The 21,479-nt window shown below is 34.7% G+C and overlaps 1 protein-coding gene across 1 annotated transcript in view; it reads left to right on the top strand.

The window, feature by feature from the left end:
- Window positions 1–7,910: 7,910 nt before the first annotated feature.
- Window positions 7,911–21,479, top strand: part of LOC147077406 (uncharacterized) — a 264,249-nt gene continuing 250,680 nt past the window's right edge. Inside the window, exon 1 of the mRNA XM_085941077.1 lies at window positions 7,911–8,308. Coding sequence (XP_085797203.1) covers window positions 7,911–8,308 — 398 coding nt within the window. The remainder of the gene's footprint in view (window positions 8,309–21,479) is intronic.

Genomic DNA, 21,479 nt, shown 5'->3' with positions numbered 1-21,479 from the left:
CAGCCTTCTCGGTAGGTACCTAGTTTTTTTGCTGTCACTTGCATTCTTCAAACACTATGAATCGAGCGGGCTTAAAGGTGTAGGTACCTACCCATTCAGTCAAGGATCAAGTAAGTATAACAAACAAGACATTGTCAAAAAGCCATGTCTATTGACATTGCCTTGTCTATCCGTGCATGGTGAAAATCACACCCAATGTCCGTGAGCCTGGCTTAAAATACGGGTGGCATTATATTTGTATGTATTGCAATGACATATATGTTCTTTTGCCACGTTTTAGATAAACAGGTATTGCATTTAAAAACGTCTGTAAAAGAAAACTTTAAAGTAGACAAAATGCAGATGGGCCTTTTTGCCATTTGAAAACCGAGATACGCTGATCTTGTTATGATTGAGGAAATGCTGATTTTCATTTTCGCTCCATTGTTTTATTTTGACAGCAAAACATACATAATTATTATTGAAGTGTCACCCGTGTGGAAGTGTTTATGTATCTATTATAAATAATAGTATCCACCGAAAACACTTTTCAGTATTGTGGCAACACTTTTTTAACATTACCCCGAATATATCCTGGCTGTCACGTTATTCCTGCCATATTTACACTTAACATGGATGTAAAGCATGAATGTGATGGAGTACACTCCGATATAGAAGGCAGGCCTTTGTTTGACATGCTGACTAGCCATCCAAATAACCCGGACCCTCGAACTCATGTAACGCAAAAGAATGCGGACGTTTCAAGTTGCAATTTCGAGGTTTGTTTTTGGAAACTACATTATTTTAAAATAACATTCGATTGAGAATAACAATGATTCGTTTAATATTATAAACTGTGGCTTTTTTACAAACTATGTAGGAACATAAGGTGATATTAAACTTGGTTTCAAAAAATTATATGTTTATACAATTTGACAGCTACGATACATCTGTGATATTTATAGGTTAGGTTTGTTTATCTACTAATTCTTGTTAAATATAAATATTATACAATGTAATATGGTGATTACGTGACCCGAAACTGTTTTCACCGTGTTATGTTATAATGCTTCTTTCAGTACCTTAATATGGCGGACCTCTCTAATATAAAATCTGAGACAGATGATCAACCAGCTGTCGTCAAACGCGAGATTATTGAAGATATCACACACCCATTATATGATGATGAATACCCTCAACCGGGTTGTTCAAATTCAAATTACATGCCAATTGTAAGTAGTTATAATGTGTGCTGTCTTATATAGAAGGTTGGAATTAGAAATGCAACTTTGAAACTCATTTCAGCAATATTAATTCGCTCCAAATTGTTTCATTTAGTGGTTTAAGCTCACACTGATATTTTAAAACAAGTTATGTGTAGGTTTATAAATCTTTCGTCAAATCATGAGCATTTATTTATGATGATTTATTATACATCACAATCATTCGAATGTAAAGCAATAATTAATGCGATTATCTAAAATTGCGATCAATTGTATGGTGAATAAAATTAATCGCCTATGTGCAAGAACGTAGTGGTCGCGCGGGGGCGGCGCGGCGGCGTCTTGCGAAACTCAAACGTATAACCGTGTGTAAAATGTTCGTAGACAGTGTGTTTTTTGGGGCATAATACACACGGTTATACGTTTGAGTTTCGCAAGACGCCGCCGCGCCGCGCCCGCCAATTGACTACGGCCGAGCACTATGAGTCCTTTTTAGGTAGGTAATACAAGGTAAGCCTATTGTCTATAAAAAAACTACTTGCAGCTGTAAAATACCATAAACGAAAGCAATATCTACGTGAAATGGGGTGAGATTAGACCAATTATTCTATTGTCAAAACTTTATATAACAAATTAATAGTGTAAGCCTCAAATTATACTAAATTATCTACCATGCTGCATGACAACATAAATTTAGGCGTTCCAGCTAAACGGCTTAACAGTTAAAAACTGACGCACTGCGCATGCGTTATAAGTAAACCGGAATAGTTTTAGATGTAACGTTTATTTCTTTATACCAGCAAACTTCAAACCATTTTCTGACTGTCACAAGTGGTATGAACTGAAACCTCAAACCATTTCTCATGATCTGTCAAAGTAATAACTATCCAGACAGGACCTAACCTAAAAATGATAGTCATTTATTATATTCCGTACCTATGTCATTTTCTCAACATAATATTGCGTTACCCATGAACATTATAAAATTTTTAGGATTAAGAAAAATTGAGATTCTTCTGCATTTATTATATCGTGAGATGTTCATATTAATATTTTAGACATTTACACAGTAGATTAAATATAGCATAGTAACCGATACCTTATGCCAAGTCCACACCAGAAACTTTTGTCGCCAACCTCATAAAATTTAACGACTATGTATCGGAATAGGGTAATAGAATCGAAGGTGTTGCTACTTTTTGACGTTGCTCATTTGTCCACAAAGAGAGGCAACGTCATTTTTTCTTGTAAGCCACGGAACGTTTGCCTCATTATTATTATTTTATCGTATTTGTCGCGAGTCGGGACATGCTATACCTATCTATCAAAAGGCGTTCGATATTTGAGACTGGGACTCATGCACTCTTTAATATAGGTACCTATCATAGTGGAAAATATTATAGGTACTTATTTATATATTAGTAGATATAGGTAAGTAGGTACCTACTTCAATTTGGTCAATATCAAACTTCGAGAAAAAGACACCAAAATTATTATTTTACTTTACTATAAATTCTTAATAAAAAGATAAACAATACCTATACGATAATAATCAATATCATTGTCTTCATCTATGGCATATTATTTTAAATCAAACCTCGATGTAATCGTCTCGTAGGTAATCATTCTTACCTATCAGAGAATTATGGTTATATTTTTTTATTGCTCACGTGTAATAATAATGATGCAATTAGGGATTTCAATACCGGTACATATTTCGAAACCAGTATTCAATTATTTACCGATACCGAAATACCGGTTTCAAAAATCAATCAATGAGTCACCTGTACCTCGACTGCGCACGAAAATTGACACACGGCGATTACATCGATGTTTCAATTCCATAGAAAAGTAAAAAATTTCAAGTTTTGAGCTATGTTGGCCATTATAGTGGTATATCGCTCCTCTTCTGTTCCACAAAATTACAACTCAAAAAAATTACAAAATGTCATCGAAGGGTCCATGTTTTGTCGCTTTTAGGGGTGGCAAAACTGTGATCAGCCATTACTCAAAACTAGTAATTCCTAGTTCCAGCCATCGACATGCAAACGACTCAATTCACTTGTACCTGGAATGCGCACGAGTTTTTACGCGCGAGTCAAATCGCGCCATCTGAACAAGCCCAAAGTTACAATAGAAAGAAGTTACAGTTATATACCACAAACTCATCTAGCTATCTAGATAATAACATTATCTAGCTAGGTACCTATTCTAACTCATACGGATTAAAGGCATACTAATAATAATTATCAGTACAATAATTATCACATAAAATTTTAAAAATATATAAAAAGTTCCCACCTACCTACGTAATAGTTGGATATGCACAAGTAGAAAAGTGGGTAACTCGGTAGGTACAGCATGCTGATGAATGATCAATTAAAAATATACCCCTTTAATTAAAGAATAAACATTGTACAGCATAACTGCATAATAAATGCATGCTCATTTAAAACAAATTTCTATATATTTCAAAAATAAGCCGATTTTTTTTAATTCGTAGGGCGTGCCACGTTTTTAGAAGTAGGTACTCATGATAAATAATCTAAATATTCTAAATCGTATTTACTGAATATAAAAAAAAAAAAACATTTAGGTAAATTGGTAACTATACCGTTTATTGAATATATTAAAAAATATACACAAAAATGAAAGAAAATAAGGAAATATAAAAACATTTAATAACACACTAAGTACTTAATTTTTAATACTTAAACTAATTTTGTTAATCAACGAATAATTCACAAGATTTAAGAATGTACTATTATAACTCAATAATACATAATTTTGAAAACGCTTCTGAAAAAATGCATGATATCCCTTTCTAAAATATCGCTGTCAAATTATGTCATCCAGCACACTGACTCAACAAAAATTTATATAGTAAAGTTGTCAAACGAGAAGCATTGGAAAGTGATAATGAATAATTTATAATTAACTATTTTTTTTATTCAACGAATAATTCACAAGATTGATTAAAGAATGAACCATTCTGATTATTGAACATACTTACATCATTTTGAAAAACGCTTTCTGAGAAAATATATTATAACCTTCTGGTTGACACCAGATATTTGAATGTACATGATGCAATATAGAAAAAATACTTTCACACAAGTACGTGGAAAAAAATGTCAAGAACGAGATTTCGGAGAGTCCGAAAATACTATTATTTTGATTCTGTAAAAAATGTCACAAAATGCGTAATAGGTAAGTAATCAAAATAAGTGCTAGACATATGCTCCAATTGATTGGCAATCGCTACCTACACGGAGAATAAAGAGTAAAATATGTATATCAGTCGATATCACTAAATTCCTGTACCTACCTACTTACGAAGCACTTCGTATTAAAATCAACTGGTATGTTAATTTTATTAACAATAATTATTAATAATCCATTATTAAAGTGTGTTGCTCACTCTTTTGATTTTTCCGCCAGTCCTCGAAACAAGTGGTGACTTCGTCTCGCGACAGAAATTCGATCCGCAATACGATAAAAGTAATTAAAACTTGAGGACTAAAGTGGTTATTTTTATGATGGCTGACCTCATTTTTAAATGTCGCCACATGTTTATCGCAATGAGGACGGATTTGGCAACTCCAACATTTGTCAACTTAGTTCAACAAACGATTAATGTAATTTGTGGTCCAATAAAATATGATAATTATCGTTAAATTTTATGAGGTTGACAACAAAAGTCGAAGATGTAGATGGGGCTTTACGATGATACGAGTATTAAACTTTGTTTCAAGAAATACAGGTAATGGTGCCTTTTATAACTTTTTTTTAAACTAAACATAATCTGACCTTACTTAATCTAACCTAACCCGATCCTGAGTGTGTGATAATGCTGCATCAAAATGTATGGAAATATCAAACTCTAAAAAATTACAAAAATTATTTGATCTGAAAGCATCTCCGCCGACAGAAAAGGGTATTTAACGTAATTGTCTACGTGGGATAAACTGTTTCCAAACAAAATAATAAATGGTCATGCGGTCATCTGCGGCACTATAACCGAAATACATTTATTATGTACCTACTTACCAATTCATTGTGATTATAACTATTCAACACTTAATGAAGTAACGTTAGCTGAAACTGGTTTTACTGTGTATACAATGTATAATAACGCCTCTTTCAGTCCCTTGAAGCGGACCTGTCGGATATAAACTCTAAGACAAATGATCAACCAACCGTCATCAAGCGCGAGATTATCGAAGATATAATTGACCCATTATATTGTGGTGGTGACGATCCTCAACCGGGTTGTTCATATTCAGATTTCATCCCAATACGTGAGGTTGGTTCAATTATTGTATAATGTGTTATTTTTCTTACCATGGTGCAGCCTTATATCGAAGGTTGTAATTTGCAATATATATTATGTTTTAAACTTAGAGCCGTTTCACACACGACACCATTACCTAGAGACGCTACATGAATTGGCGCTTTCAGCCGGAGACACGTATGTACGAATAAAAAAACAGGTAAATAGTTATGTCAAAGCCATCGCTGTGGACAAATATTCTAAAGCAGGTTATTTTATGGCGGGCAGGCCGTAAAACCCAAGATTTACAAAGCGTTCTGACGTCCTGCAATATTGGATGCACGTTATAGTTGCGTAACAGATAATGCATATTATTAACATACAAACGTAACTATTGAAAAATAACACATTTCTTAGTTTATCCCATAATTTTCCATATTAAACTTCTATCTGTAGCCTGTTATACCATACCAGGTAGGTTAAGCCAGTTCTCTGGTTGCGAATATTGTAAAAAAAATAATCAAAACAATATTTTAATTGTTTGAAATATCGCTCGGTGAGTATGTTATATTCGCATGCCAAATACAGTTATACATTAGTGGTCACTGATAGCAGAAGATAGACTTGTAGGCGGCCTACTTTGGCTGAACTGTGATACTGTTGCATAATATTAATAATGTTATTTTCAGAATCGCGAAAACGGTCTGATAAATATAAAGTCAGAAAATGTAGGAGTGGTCATCAAAAAAGAATTTGTTGTCAATGCAATCCGCCCAATCGATAATGTTGATACTCAACGTGACTGCTTGAATCCATTAGAACAGGTAAGTTCCAATTATTATAAATGTGTTTTAAGCCCGATAGAACTTTAAACTGTAAAAAATAACACAAGATAAATTTTGATAGTTTTTTTTAATTTGAAAAACAGACGTGCATGGCATTTACATTTTTAATGGTTTATGGCATATTGCCACTGCAGCTGTTCTCAACGAAGCAAATACTGGTCGCCCAATTTAGTCCACTTTTTTCGTGCAATGCCAGTTGTATAACACGAATAACGTTGGCTTTCAATGCGCCAATATGCTTAACTATCGGCATCAGCCAGTGAATTCGCAAACCCCCACAGAAAATATCGCCTGAATTTGGAGAACATTTTACAGGTCCAATCCATGTGCGGCATATTTCCATACTAACAAAGCTGTTAAGCTATAATGAGCTAAATCACTAAACGCAATTTTGTGAGAAAATGCAATTATAGGTTGCGCGAATCGACAACATATTTTCTAGATAGATTAGGTAAATTTTTCAACGTGACTCTATTCGTGTTTCTTTGCTAGACTTAACCAATCAGTAATGTGATGAAGTCAACGGGTGTCACACATTATACAACGATTTGACAGTTAACAATTTTGTAAGTTATATCTTACCAAAAGAAAAAACACCAATTATTTACAACTTTACTGCTAACACACAATTTGTTTTTATTTGCTTTAATATTGTTGAATTAAATATACAACCCTTTTCCTTTGTAGATTTCTTCCCAGCAATGTTTCACATATAATCTATTGGAAGTCGTTAGAAAAGATACGCCTGAAAATAACCTGACCAATAACAAGATAACAGATTCAACAAATAAAATGGAAAATATGATACAATATTCAGAGATAACTACAGATGTACTAAACGTAAAACAGGAAGTTTCGAAATTATATTTGCCAAAGGTGGTTCGAATTGTGTTGAGAAGAGTTACATATTTTCCACGTAACTTTATTTGCAATAATTGCTATGGAGTGTTTGAATCTGTAAATCATCTAAATAGTCACTACATTTATTTTCATGCACGAAGTCTCAGCATCTTAAGTTGTATAAAACAAATATTGGTAATGATGTGTGTTTTAAAAATTTTCTGCAAATTGATAACCTTAAAAAACATAAAATGACACACATTGGCGAAAAACAATATCAATGCGATGTGTTTTAAAAACTTCAACGCAAATAGTAATCTGAAAAGACATAAAATTATGCACACTGGTGAAAAACCACATCAATGCGATGTATGTTTAAAAAAATTCCAACTAATTTGTACTCTCAAAATACATAAAATGACACACACTGGTGAAAAACCACATCAATGCGATGTTTGTTTAAAGAATTTTCGGCAAATTGGTGATCTCAAAAAACATAAAAGGACACATACTGGTGAAAAACCACATCAATGTGATGAATGTTTTAAAAAATTCTCTCAAATTGCTCACCTTAAAAATCATAAATTTACACATACTGGTAATAGACCTCATCAATGCGATGTGTGTTTTAAAAAGTTCAATGCAAATGAACTCAAAACACATAAAATGACGCATACTGGTGAAAAACCATATCAATGCGATATGTGTTTTAAAAAATTTGTCTCAAATAGTGATCTCAAAAAACATAAAATGACACACACTGATGAAAAACCATATCAATGTCATGTATGTTCTAAACAATTCTCTCAAATGTCTCGTCTTAAAGGTCATATAATGACTCATACCGGTGAAAAACCACATCAATGCGATGTGTGTTTCAAAAATGTTGTCTCAATTAGATATCTCAAAATACATAAAATGACACATACTGGTGAAAAACCACATCAATGTCTTGTATGTTCTAAACAATTCTCTCAAATTTCTCATCTTAAAGGTCATATAATGACTCATACTGGTGAAAAACCTCATCATTGTCATGTGTGTTCTAAAAAGTTCTCTCGAATTACTCATCTTAAGGGTCATATAATGACACATACTGGTGAAAAACCACATCAATGCGATGTTTGTTTAAAGAATTTCCAGAATATGTGGAATCTCAAAATACATAAAATGACACATACTGGTTAAAAAGCACATGAATGTCATGTATGTTCTAAACTTTTCTCTCGAATTTCTCATCTTAAAGGTCATATAATGACACATACTGGTGAAAAACCACATCAATGTGATGTGTGCTCTAAAAAATTCTCTAAAATTGCTAATCTCAAAAACCATAAATTGCGAGGTGTTTTTAAAAAATATTGCAAATTAATTTTATCTGGAATATCCTAATAAACTTAAATACTTACCGGTTTTGGAACATTATTCGATTTTTATTATATTCGTACTGCAACTAATTGCATTACTGAAGCGTGAATCTTGTATGTGGCAATATTTCAATTAGTATTCCTGATATATTATTGGTCACTTAATATTGTAATAATTATTGTTCTTCACCATTTTATTTGTTTTTCATTATTACTGAAAAAATAAAGCGTTTGTCCCAAACTAAACTCAACATCTTACATGTAAAAATGCTACAACCCAATTAATAATCTGCAACTAATTATCAACATGTATGGAAGTGTGAGAGAGTGGTGGATGATTTGCTATTTGGTAGGTTGTAAAAATAAAATTTGAGACTAGTAATATGACGTAATGTGGTATGTTATAAACAAGCGGGCTTCTTTCCAATATTTACAAATTATGATTTACGTATAAAGATATTGACACAACTTTGTTGGAGGATTTTTAATATCTAGATTATAACTTATTATTAAATTAATGGAGTAGAGAATGTTCGGTGGATGTACCTGGCGCTAGGGGAGGCCTTTATCCAGCAATAGATTGACCCAGGCTATTGATTTTTATAAATACGTGGCAATGTGTATGTACAAAATGTATGGCAAGGTATCTTTTGGTCCAGCCACTATGAAAAGGGTGGAGGAAAGCTATTAAGATTTCACATAAATATTGCACACTTAAATTTGTCAGTCAAATTTATTTATTTTCATTGAACTAAGAATACAATTTGCAGATTGTGCCGGTAATTTTTTTAAATTGAGTTAAACTCTGCCTCAACCCAACCACAACAATGTAGGTGTACCGTATTGGCGATCCAACTAAAATAGTTCACACTATTTCAGTCATACTTATTTATTTTTGTTGAAATAAGAATACTAAATATGATACATGGCGATCATTTTTCCTATTTCAAACGATTATTATTGATTACAAATATTGTTTAATGTCATAATTTTCAATATTTTATAGATAAATAAATATCTTTAGAGTGTTATCTAATATGCATAATTTAAAATACCATGTACACGTAGTTATATTAGTCCAATGAAAAGAAATACGTGATCATTTTATGCCAGACCATAACAGCCTACCTCCACTCTTTGCCATTGCTATGTAACTATGTTTTCTCCGAACTACAGTGCTGACAATGCGAAAGAAAGTTTTTAATGTCACTTAAATTTTCCATTCTGAAGAACTCTCACTTCCCATGATGGTAAAAATAATTGTACCTATCTTGAGGTAATTCTAATGTGTGCCTTTTTCTTAAAATGCTATACACTTAAAAAAGTAACCGAGAAAAATGTTTTTCTTCAATAACATCCCATCAGTGGCGAAATGTAGATTTAATAATACTGTTATATAGAGCAGTCATATTCTGGATTTGGTTTATATCTGTAATATGAAAGGCTATATACCTATCTTCCTGTTAGCTTTGACGACTATTTCAGTACCCAGATCTTCACTGCCACGTACATCGGCCGAAGTTTATGAGTTTGTCAAGCGAGCTAGTTGTGGGTCCCTGTGGTTGTTTAAGTGGCCGATTGGGGCGGGGCCACTGTATATTGACATTTCGCAGCCTGATTTCCAGGTTGTTCTATGTCAATTTCAGTATATTTCTCAGAAGAGCAATTTGAAAGTTCATATTGAATTATTTAGTAATTTTGCTTATAAATGTGATATAGAATAACCTGGAAATTAGGCAGCACGATTGTTCACTCGTCGACCGACATACTGTTTCATATAACCTACTCTTGTCTGCTTCCGTATCCATTAGTTTTATTTGTGATTTTATTTTATGCCCAACATGCACATTCCATGCCACGTTGCGCCAATCTTATTGTTCTAAATTTATCTTCTATGTTTAACCCGCATACGTGAACACTGGTAACACACATTAGTAGCAAATATTACGCATTTTTGACGATAATATTATAGGTACATAGGCTGAATTGCAATTTAGGCAAGTTTGGCTATCTCCCAGGCTCTTCAATCATTTCATAAGTGATATGCCAAACCGCCAACTGCACACTGGCACTATACGCAGATGACACAGCCATCCTTTCTACCAGCCGCCAGACTGACACGGCGATTAGGAACTTAGAAAAGGGCACTCGACAGCTAACTGATTATTTCAGTCGCTGGAGACGACTTACGGTTAACGCGTAGAAGACGGAGGCGTTTCTCTTCTCGCGGAGCCTAAAATCCTATAAAGGAAAAATTACTGTTTGTGACATCCCCTGTTCATTCAGTGACCCTGTGAAATATCTCGGGGTATACCTTCACCATAGATTGAACTAAACACCTCACCTATTAGAAGCCAGGCGAAAAGCCTTTATGGCGATGGGGGTTCTTAGACCCATCTTCAACCGTAGAAGTTGTCTCTCAGAAGAAAACAAAGAGGCACTATATAGCATGGTTATTAAACCAACCATGCTGTATGCATCCCCAATTTGGACTACTGACACCACCAAATCCTTTTTAAAGATGCTGCAAACAATGGAGAACACATGCCTTCGAATCGTCTACGAACTCAAGCCTCACCATAGCATCAAATACATCAATACAAAACACGATGGGATCTAAATTGCCGAAACCATAACTAAATACAGAGAGACCTTCTTGGTTAGACTGACAAAAGGGCCTCATAAGAAACCTACACTATTTACTATCACTTTTATTTTTTACTATATATTATTTACTACTAAATAACTACTGAATAGACCTACCGAATAATGTTAAGCCTTTAGGATCGCTGGTACTAATGAGAAAAGGTGTTGGAAACTCAGTACCTACCTATCCAACTCATTTATAAAATAAACACAATGGCTCGTGTTGAAAATCCTAATGGATGGTATCTAATACCATTGCCGCCATATCTGTGGATTCTATAGTAATATGTTTTGATTCACGCTCGTTCCTTAAAGTTACCTGTGGTGATGTAACGGTTTTTTTATAAAAGAAAGTTAAACTGCTACAATATTTGAAATAGCTACTTAATTAGGTAACAAAAAAGGTCAATGCCAAAGAGATTGCACCGTCCAATATCTTTGGTAAATGCTAGTTTTTTAATCAGAATAAGAATAGACATCATTTTCTATTCTGCCAATATACTGCACTCGTCAGAAAAAAATGAAGCAACTACCAGCATAAAATATATCATGCCATTGGAAACTCGGACACACCGACCGCTGGATTGCAGACCTTACCAAAACGACGTTGATTCTATGCATTCAACAATAAATTGAGCAACATAATATAACATGAGTAATTAGTCATAATTCGCATTAAAGTAAATATTGTCAAAGTATTCAGCTTTCTGTGCTTGATAAGTTTAGGTTATCTATGAGTTAATGAGTCTTGATTGCTGGCGTTTAAATCTTAACACTGGTTATGTGATCAACCCAGGATATTATCTTGATGGTACCCCAAAATAGCCACACATAGAAAATAGAAAGCTTTCAGTATTCTTATTTAACGTCTAGGCTTCGACTCCGCAGACCGGAACATACCGTACCTACATATACTTATTATCATGATGAATGTAGCATCTGATCTTTGCAATGTCGGCATTTAAAATAATAGGTACTAGGTGATTAGGTAAAACCCTTCTCCATAAAAACGTCCACAATTTCATATCACAAATCTTACCTAAATAACAAACATACCACTGATAAAAGTTTGCAATCCCTGATAAATATTATGAAATAAATACCGTTTCGCAAACGATTTCTGCGAGAGGCGATCTTCAAGTACCTGCCATGCGCCCAAGGCTATTTTCTATCCCTAAACCTCGGCCGAGCCAAGGTCGCTTCGATCCCAAGCAGTGGTAAATTTTCAAAACCTAAAAAGACCTGAGAACATTCGATAATTTTGCTATACTCTTCAGACTTCCTACGCATCTCCCTACCTCTCTTCATAAGATAATAATTAGAGATATTTTCCAATCAGTATGAAAAAAACTGCGAAAGCCGTGGTGCCACGCAAGGGTCCGCTGCCCACGTGGCGGATATACCATGCCAACAGAAAACCATGCTTGTTTCAACATTATAAATCAGTGTATCCCTTATGTGTTATAATAATTCATATAACCACCCTTCAAGCAGCCCGTGAACCTCATAAGGTGGGTCAGTTTTAATCCTGATAATGTATCTAAAAATTAATTATATAATATTCCTATAATTATATTATATTAATAGTTAATTTAAAACGCAAAAATTTTTAGTGCTCATCAACTTCCGCCTCAGAGAGACATATCTAAAGTTGATGTCCCTCTAAAGCGGACGAAACCGGTCCAGATTTATTAAAAATAAAAGTAAAATATGAACTTATAATTTCGCGATTTATTAAATTAATAATACAATGCAGTTCCACCATTTATTGACAGTAAACACATTAAAAGAAAATCCAATATGTAATTGATATAATTCATTGTTTTTAAGTGTTTTCCCTTGTTAGCTAGACACGACACTGCGCCTTCAGGAATACATGTCGCTTTGAAGTCTCTTAGTATAATTATTCCAAGTCTTACCAACATTTCGTAGGTCTCCAGTGTGCACTCTATAGATAGATGGTATTTAATTCCTTTCCAGGAAACCAGAATCTAGTTGGCTGGAAGCAGGTTGACGTTTTTTCTCGAAACACAGTAAAGCTACCCCCTTCTCGGTACCTAGTTTTTTTGCTATCACGTGCATTCTCCAAACATTATGAAACCAGCGGGCTTAAGGGTGTATCTGTGGGCATTTAGTGCTCCGCTTTTTGGGGACCACTGTAAGACGCCATTTGTCCAGTGGTTGTCCACTCACTGAGAGACATCTCTAGTCTATTACCATTTCATCTGCTTAGCGAGCTCGATCACATCGCGTAGTTTTCTATACTTCCTTATTCATTATTTTTTTATTTTGCAATCTTTAATCGTTGTGCCCAAGAAGCACCTTTTCATGTCAAGTTGCGCAAGCTATCCATTTTTTTTAAATTTTATCTTACATTCATCATTCGTTCATGTTTCAGATACATACGTGAGCGTTGGTAGCACACATGGGTTGAACACTTTACGCAAACACAATGTGAGGTAGTGATGTTACCCCGGTCCTGGTATAACCACAAGGGTGTTATACCCTCAACCGGCCCTGCCCTTAGACCAGGTTGAGAACCCCTGCTTTAGGCTAGCTCAGCTGTAAGTCGGAGGGGGTAGTCATCTAAAAGTTAATGTCAATACTTTCGAACACACCACAACAATATCGTTATATTAATCGTTCAAAATCGCCACCCAGTAATAGGCTGACGTCAGGATCCTTTAGATACTTTATTAAGGCCGTACATCAGTTGAGGCACGGTCTAAAAAGATTGTGGCTAGGCGATGCGTGGATTGCGGGTCGCGAGTGCAAATGACGCCTGTCAAACGAATATATAATTTGTCATATAAATCCAACATACGTCCATTTTATGTTCTGTTTATTGTTCTATTAGTAACAATAATAATATATTCATTGACATGTTTTCTTTTTAAAGTAAATGGGTAACGTTTTTAGTCATCTTTACACGATTTAGGAATTAATTGGCCCGTCGCCATCACGAAGCAAAGTGACGTGTTTCCAGCTCGACGTTCTCTCACTGAATGCGAGCGAGTCCAAAATTCCGTCGCGCCTATAGTTCAAAATTATTTGCCGTTTCACTGATGTGTCACCTTAATCTTTGATCCAAATTTGTTTCGCACCCACGTGTGCGAAACGTCAGAGAACAGCTGATAGCTGTCATCCAATTCTTATACGGAATTATGTTACCGAAAATAAGATCGCAGATTTATTTCAAATAAAAATCTTCAACAGTATTGTTTTAAATATTTATTAGATTAATTTTCCATGAATAAATTTATTAAAATTAATGATTATTGAACAACTTAACACTATATTTTATTTCTAAATAATTTCTATATTATAATATATAAAAACTTATTTTAATTAATTGATTTATAGTATAAAACTACCTATATTTATTTTTATTTATATTTTAATTTTATTGGTATGGCTGCACACTTTTTATAATATCGAGGCACCGACTATAAAGTTTGGGAAACCATGTTCCTTTTATATACATATTCGCGGGTACTTGTTACTAAGTGTTTATATATCAAAGTCACTGATTGCGATGACGTAGCCGTTATGACGGACCATACGTGTCCCGCGAGAAAAACAGGAGCAGACGACTGACTTTGTATAGAAAAACACTGGTTTTTATACCCATTAGACGGTAACTTCCCGAAAAACTGACGTCAGAGATGCGAAATACTCCCACTCTAAATTTAGGTTTACATGAATTATCTAAAGAACCGTTAATAATTCCGATTAAGAAATTATGTAAGCGCGTATGGGTTCCGACACCCGTCATTGCAATATAGATTTTAATAACTTAAAGTGTAGAAAAAGATAAGACAAATCCGTACATGACTTTTAGGGGCGTGTTTACACGCGAAAAGTGGACCAATGAGGTTATTTTTGACTCCTTCCATCAGAACAAGAGACAGACCTTCGGACCAATTACGAAAAAGCGGTTTACTTTCCCGCTTTCCCGGAAAATTAGGAGCATCTAATTAAGTTAAAAACAAGCGGCCTATACGTATCTACAAGTGAGACAAGTTTTATAATCATTGCAAAAGCCCTTCTGGTACTTTTGACGTAGATTAGATAAATAACTTCTAATTCAATTATCAGGATTACAATAATGAAAAATGAAAGATCGTTGGTTTAAAACGGTGCGTAATATCAGCATGTATATCGAAATCGACCGTACCGGCATATTACGATAATGAGAATGAGTCAATATCAATCTCGTGTTTTCTTTTATAGTCCGTACTTTTCGCATCGTTTTCACTCCTTCAAGGAGAAGGTACGACTTAGATTTATACAAATACATTTATGGGGCACTATAAGGTCAAGATAAAGTTTAAGTTAAGTTTACAAATTGAAAATGATCTGTAGGGCGTAGTTAACAGATCTAAGAAATAATTTGTATTCGTAAATTAACAAAATAATAGTGCCTCCAAACTTACATTATTAGATTTTTAATGTACGTAATTTTCTTATCTACTTTTTACATAAGTACGTACTAAATTCGTACGTACTTTATTACAATTAATTATATTAATTTATCATTTACATCAGTGGGTCTATTCTATACTTATCGAACACTAAATTGATAAATAGTATCAAACTTAGGGTAGGTTTGTATCAAAATATTAGCACTTATTGTAACAATTACACGAAGCCGGTTTTTATTGTTGCAATAAGTGCGATATTTTAACAGCAGCAAGATAGGTGCTGTTAAAATATAGCACTTATTGCAACAATAAAAACCGGCTTCGTGTAATTGTTACAATAAGTGCTAATATTTTGATACAAACCTACCCTAAGTTTGATAATATTTTTCACTTTATCACTTTAGCGGTCGATAAGCATAGAATAGACCCACTGGTGTGCGCAGCCGTTACTTACAATATCTAATCATTCGATTTTTATTACGACGTTATTCGATATCATATTTTAATTATTCAATATATTTTACGGCGCTCTGCGTTAAATACATCGCCAGCAAAATTTCAAATTCATTCACGTAAGCAAACTTTGATTTTATATAATACAAAAATGAATTAGTTAATACTAAATATAAAATACTAAAAATAAACTTTTTGTCGCTATAGATTTGTTTCCCGAATAGACCAAATGTCAATTTTATAGGAGACGAAAAACAAATTTCATTGTCAAAATATCAATTTAAATATCAGTAGATGTATTAATCATTCTTTCTACACTGAATGATTGCAACATCATCTATGAATAGATTCCAAGAATAATATACTGGTATAAATCATTAAATGCACAGAAAATGCGTTTTATTTACAAGTACTCACTGTGGATATTCGGGAAATTTTTAGCGCTCTCTCAGAATAATGGATATTCGGGACAAAGCAAGGACGTTCGGGATTTAAGACCGTAGCGTATTGCTACACGGCCGACGGATTACTAAGAGCGGAATGCACAATCTAAGATTTCGTTCCTAAGGATAAGTCGCCGAAAAGCATGACTTAACTATAGACAATCCTGAGTATAGAGTTAAGGAATCCTTAACCATAGACTACTTTTGTTATGAACACGCCCTCTTCTGTATTACCATTTACCACTGACAGCTGCTGTCAAAATAAATTCGCATGTCTATAACACAGTCCATACACTCAAATTCATTTAACAATGTATCTCAATAAGGATATTGATAGTGTTAATTCGTTTGGCATGTACTTGCAGAATATTATTTTACTTTTATACGCCAACCCACAGAAATACAAAATACCAGGTGAAGAATGACACTTGAAGCTAGTGTTACCATGTTAAAAAAATATCTTGCGGTGCCTGTGGAATCACGTATAATGACTTATAACAGAAACATAAGAGTATTATAATTAAATATTAATATGTATTTATAGTTATTACATTTATAAAATGCAGTTGTCATATTGTTGTCATCGTTTAACAATTATAAAATAATTAACCTAATTTACCTAACGAGAATTTTTAAATATGGTATTATTTTCAATAGAAATGATCTTAACTAAGGACAATGTATCTGCATAGTGTTTTCTGCTAAGGAAATTTTAGTTATGACAAATGTTTCTGCATTCCGCTCTAATGCCAGCGCTCCATTGGCGAGCCAAAAGTCCGAGGACAATAAATCGTCCGATTTGTCTATGCCCTGCTACTGATCAATGAACGAATAAAAAAGTCGAGCTGTCAAAAGTCGAAAATTGCGATTATCGTAATGTCTTCTGTTAACCCTATAATTTTGTGTTATTTATATGTAGACTTGCGTAAAATAATATAGCAGTGAAAACAACACAAGATTTACGTTTTCTTTTATGAATTTCATAAATACAAATAAAAAAATAATTGGTAAATCTCTCATTTTATAATGTGTAAATTAACAAATAAATCAATGAAAATGTTTAAAACAATTACAGATTTTTTTGCGGTCCGAATGATTGCGTATTAATGTCAAATCGAATTTGCATTGCGATCGACGGACGAAGTCTGGCAACTCGGAGGTAAAATATCAAACATGTTTGAAATCCAACGAGCCTGGTCTGCGGATTAAAAAGTCCGCAGACCTGGGGTGCTCCACGCGAAAAAAAAGTCCGAAGACTGTAAATCGTCTGACTTGCGTGCCAATGGAGCGCCGGCATAAGTGGTCAAAAAGTACGCGCCTCAAATGTTATATTTATTTACACGATAATTGTTAATAATTACTTTTACTATTTAAATACTTAATGATCGTAATTACCCAAGTTCGTATGTAATAATAACATGCGGCAATCGGTTTTTTTCGGATTAAGTAATAAAATAGTTCTTAAGTAATTAACTATTTTTTTATTGAACGAATAATTCACAAGATTTAAGAATGTACCATTCTAATAATTGAACATACATAATTTTTAAAATCACTTCTGAGAAAATATATTATAACCAATAGAAAATATCATTTTGAAAAAAGTAAGACACCCGGCAGGAATACCTGCTCATCAGCATTCTTCAAAATCAAGCGACTATCAGAGATCGGTTTTTGTTTATTAAATAAAAGTAGGTATCTACTACTTCAATTACTAACCGACGTCACGGATTTCTTCAATATTTTATGATGGTACTTACTCGTACTTGCTAACAATTTAATATTAATACTTTTTCCAAAAAAAAAAATCTATGTTTATATATCTGTATATTATTATATCTATATATTTCTATAATTAACAATTTAACTTATTACAAACCACCAAATAAATATTATATATTTACTATTTTAAGGAATAACAACACAAAATAATAGCATGTATAAATTAATTGCCATTGGCTGCTAATATTAGGTAGGTACCAATATCCTAAGTATATAATATTCACCAAATAAATAGTTACTAACATACATATTAAATTAACTATCAGCGCATTCAAAAATTAATAATAGCATTGCCTTTATTTTTATAGAAATACCTAGATTAAAAGTAAAATAAAGACAAACAATTTTTGATTAATAATAATTTGAAATAATAATTATTTTTTACGTCATAGTAGTCGCCGGGTCACACTGTAGAATTCATATAATCGTTGGGATTTTGTGTCATTTATCAAAACAAAATGCAGTTATTTAGGTTAAAATACTCACTTCCATAACTCTACTGTAAGTTCAGGACGAACTGGTGTTGTATCAGCTATGAATGATCTCTTCAAATTTGATGAATTCACTGTTAAAACAATAGTAACTTTAAAAACAATATCAATAAGACGAAATTTGAAAGAGCACTCCGGACGGCCGAAAAATATGAAAATGAGCGTGATTGTTTTAGAGCTAGACAGCGTGAATGTGGGAGCGAGATGCATGGCATTAGCGCGGTTTGATTGGCTAAAGTCATATTCGGGAAATAAAAACTCTCCCAGAGATCTATTTCGACAGAAATTAACTTGGATATTTAGGTACGAATAGTTGGATATTCGGGAGAAAACCACGGATTAATTGTAACTTAACATGGCGTATTCGGGTTTTTTAAAAAAAATTCTCTGTTCCTACATAATAATATATTGTTTTTATAAATGATTTCGGTAGAGTTCGATAAAAGAAATTGAACTGCATTAAAATGTCGATTTCGACAAAAATGGATATTCGGGAAACAAATCCTATAGCGACGTTTTAAACAGCATTTAGCTAATGATATCACACAAGTCGTTTACATGTTATTGTGTATATTAAACCTTAATTCTAGATCATTTAATTACTCAAATTTTTCTTATAAGACCATTTTTGGTCTGCCTGAAAGAAATCATCCATAGTTCACTCTGAGTGGCTGTAAGTCGCTCAGGCTGAACTACGGGACTTATCACATGTTTCTTTTAACTTTGTCTCGAGGTAGGCCGCACAATTCAACACGAAATCGACATTCACGATCGGACTGAAATAGTTGTGACTTCACAAAATCGTTGCAAGAAGTGCTGGCTGAAGGCACGCATTTCGTGGTCGTGTCAGTAGGTCTCTTGAAGATACTATTTCATCATCATCAGCCGGGGTCAATCCACTGCTGGATGAAGGCCTCCCCAAGCTTTCTCCAACTCTCTCGGTCCTGTGTCGTTCGCTGCCACGTATTTCCGCCGAACTTTACCAGTTCGTCAATCCAGCGGCTTTGAGGGCGACCCTGTGGCCGTTTCGTACCCCTTGGGTACCATTGGATGACGGCATTTGTCCAGCGGCCGTCCTTTTAGCGAGCAATGTGCCCCGCCCATCTCCATTTCAGCTGTTTGGCAACGTCTATTACATCGCGTACTCTAGTCTGCTTCCTAACCCATTCGTTTCTCTTACGGTCCTTTCGCGTGATGCCCAATATGCACCTCTCCATGCCTCACTGTGTGACTCTTAACTTTTGGACATCTCTCGTGTTGAGGGTCCACGTCTCGCAGCCATACGTGAGCACGGGTAGCACACATTGGTTGAACACCCTACGCTTAAGACATAATGGTAGGTCACTCTTGAAGATACTATTCAGACATCCGACAGCACTCCATCCCAGCTTTGTCAACCCCCTTCATCGTGCATGCTTTCGTCTATGGACACCTGCTGTCCGAGATAGATGTAGCTGCTGACTTGCTCGAGTTGGGTGCCAGAAATACAGATAATCGCAGGGTCCGAAAAACAGTTCCTCATCACTTTTGTCTTTGAGACATTTATCTTTAGACCGACCGTTTGACTGACATCCGCGAGTTCTTCCATTCTACCTTGGAGGTCTTTCGGGTCTTGTGAGAGTATAACAATATCATCTGCAAAGCGCAGGTGACTGAGGTGCTTTCCGTTAATTGGAACACCTTTTTCCTCCCAATCAAGTTTCCTAAATAAGTCCTCAAGAGTAGCGGTGAATAGTTTAGGTGAAATGGTATCACCTTGCCGGACACCTTTGTTAATGGGGAATTTACACGACCGTTTGTGGAGTTTCACGCATGCTGTGGCATCACTGTATATACTGTTCAATATATTTATGTAGCGTCTGGAAATTCCTTGGTTGCTAAGGGCGTCTATAATTGAGAATTTTTTGATGGAATCAAACGCCTTTTCATAGTCTATAAAACCAAGATATAATGGCAGTTTGTATTCCTGGTAGCGCTCTATGATTTCCCTGACAACCTGTATATGATTCATAGTACTGTAGCCTCTTCTGAATCCGGCTTGCTCTCTTGGTTGGTTCTCGTCTAGAATTGTTTCGAGACGGTTTGAGAGTAGTTTCGTGAAAACCTTATACAGAATTGGCAGTAGACTAATAGGTCGATAGTTTTTCAGATCTTCAGTGTCTCCTTTCTTATGGAGAATAATAATGGAGGCATTTTTCCATGACTCTGGGATGTTCTCTTCGTGCAGACAAGACGTGAACAGACGTGCGAGCACTTCGCTCACCGTCCTCCCGGCCAGTTTGAGAACATCGATAATCAGCCCATCTTCTCCCGGGGCTTTCCCACTCTTCATGCACATTATAGCATATTCCACCTCTGTGGTGGTAACCTCGGGAAGAGGATCTCCATATTCTCCGTTCACCGGAAGATCTGAATTGATGTCAGTGTCATCTTTGTATAGAGCGCTGTAAAACTCTACAACAGTGTCCAGTAGATGATCCCAGTTACGCACGATACTTCCATCTTGCGCTTTTAGTGTCGTGATCTGCCGTTTCCCTATTGACAGATGCTGCTTGTTCTTATGTAAGCTTCTTCCTGACGCAACAATTGATTCTACAAGGTTCATATTGAACTTACGAAGATCTTCTTGTACGTTTTTACGTAGAGTTTTGCACAGCGTGGAGTACTCGAGATCATTTGCAACTTGTTGCTCGCTTTTCGTACTCCTTCGCAG

Source organism: Rhyacophila brunnea, unplaced genomic scaffold (genome assembly GCF_057557595.1).
Source record: "Rhyacophila brunnea isolate RB1 unplaced genomic scaffold, BYU_Rbru_1.0 scaffold_13, whole genome shotgun sequence".
In the NCBI taxonomy this organism is placed as follows: domain Eukaryota; kingdom Metazoa; phylum Arthropoda; class Insecta; order Trichoptera; family Rhyacophilidae; genus Rhyacophila; species Rhyacophila brunnea.
The sequence above is the reverse complement of the archived record's forward strand: the minus strand, read 5'-3'. Positions and strand labels throughout refer to the sequence as shown.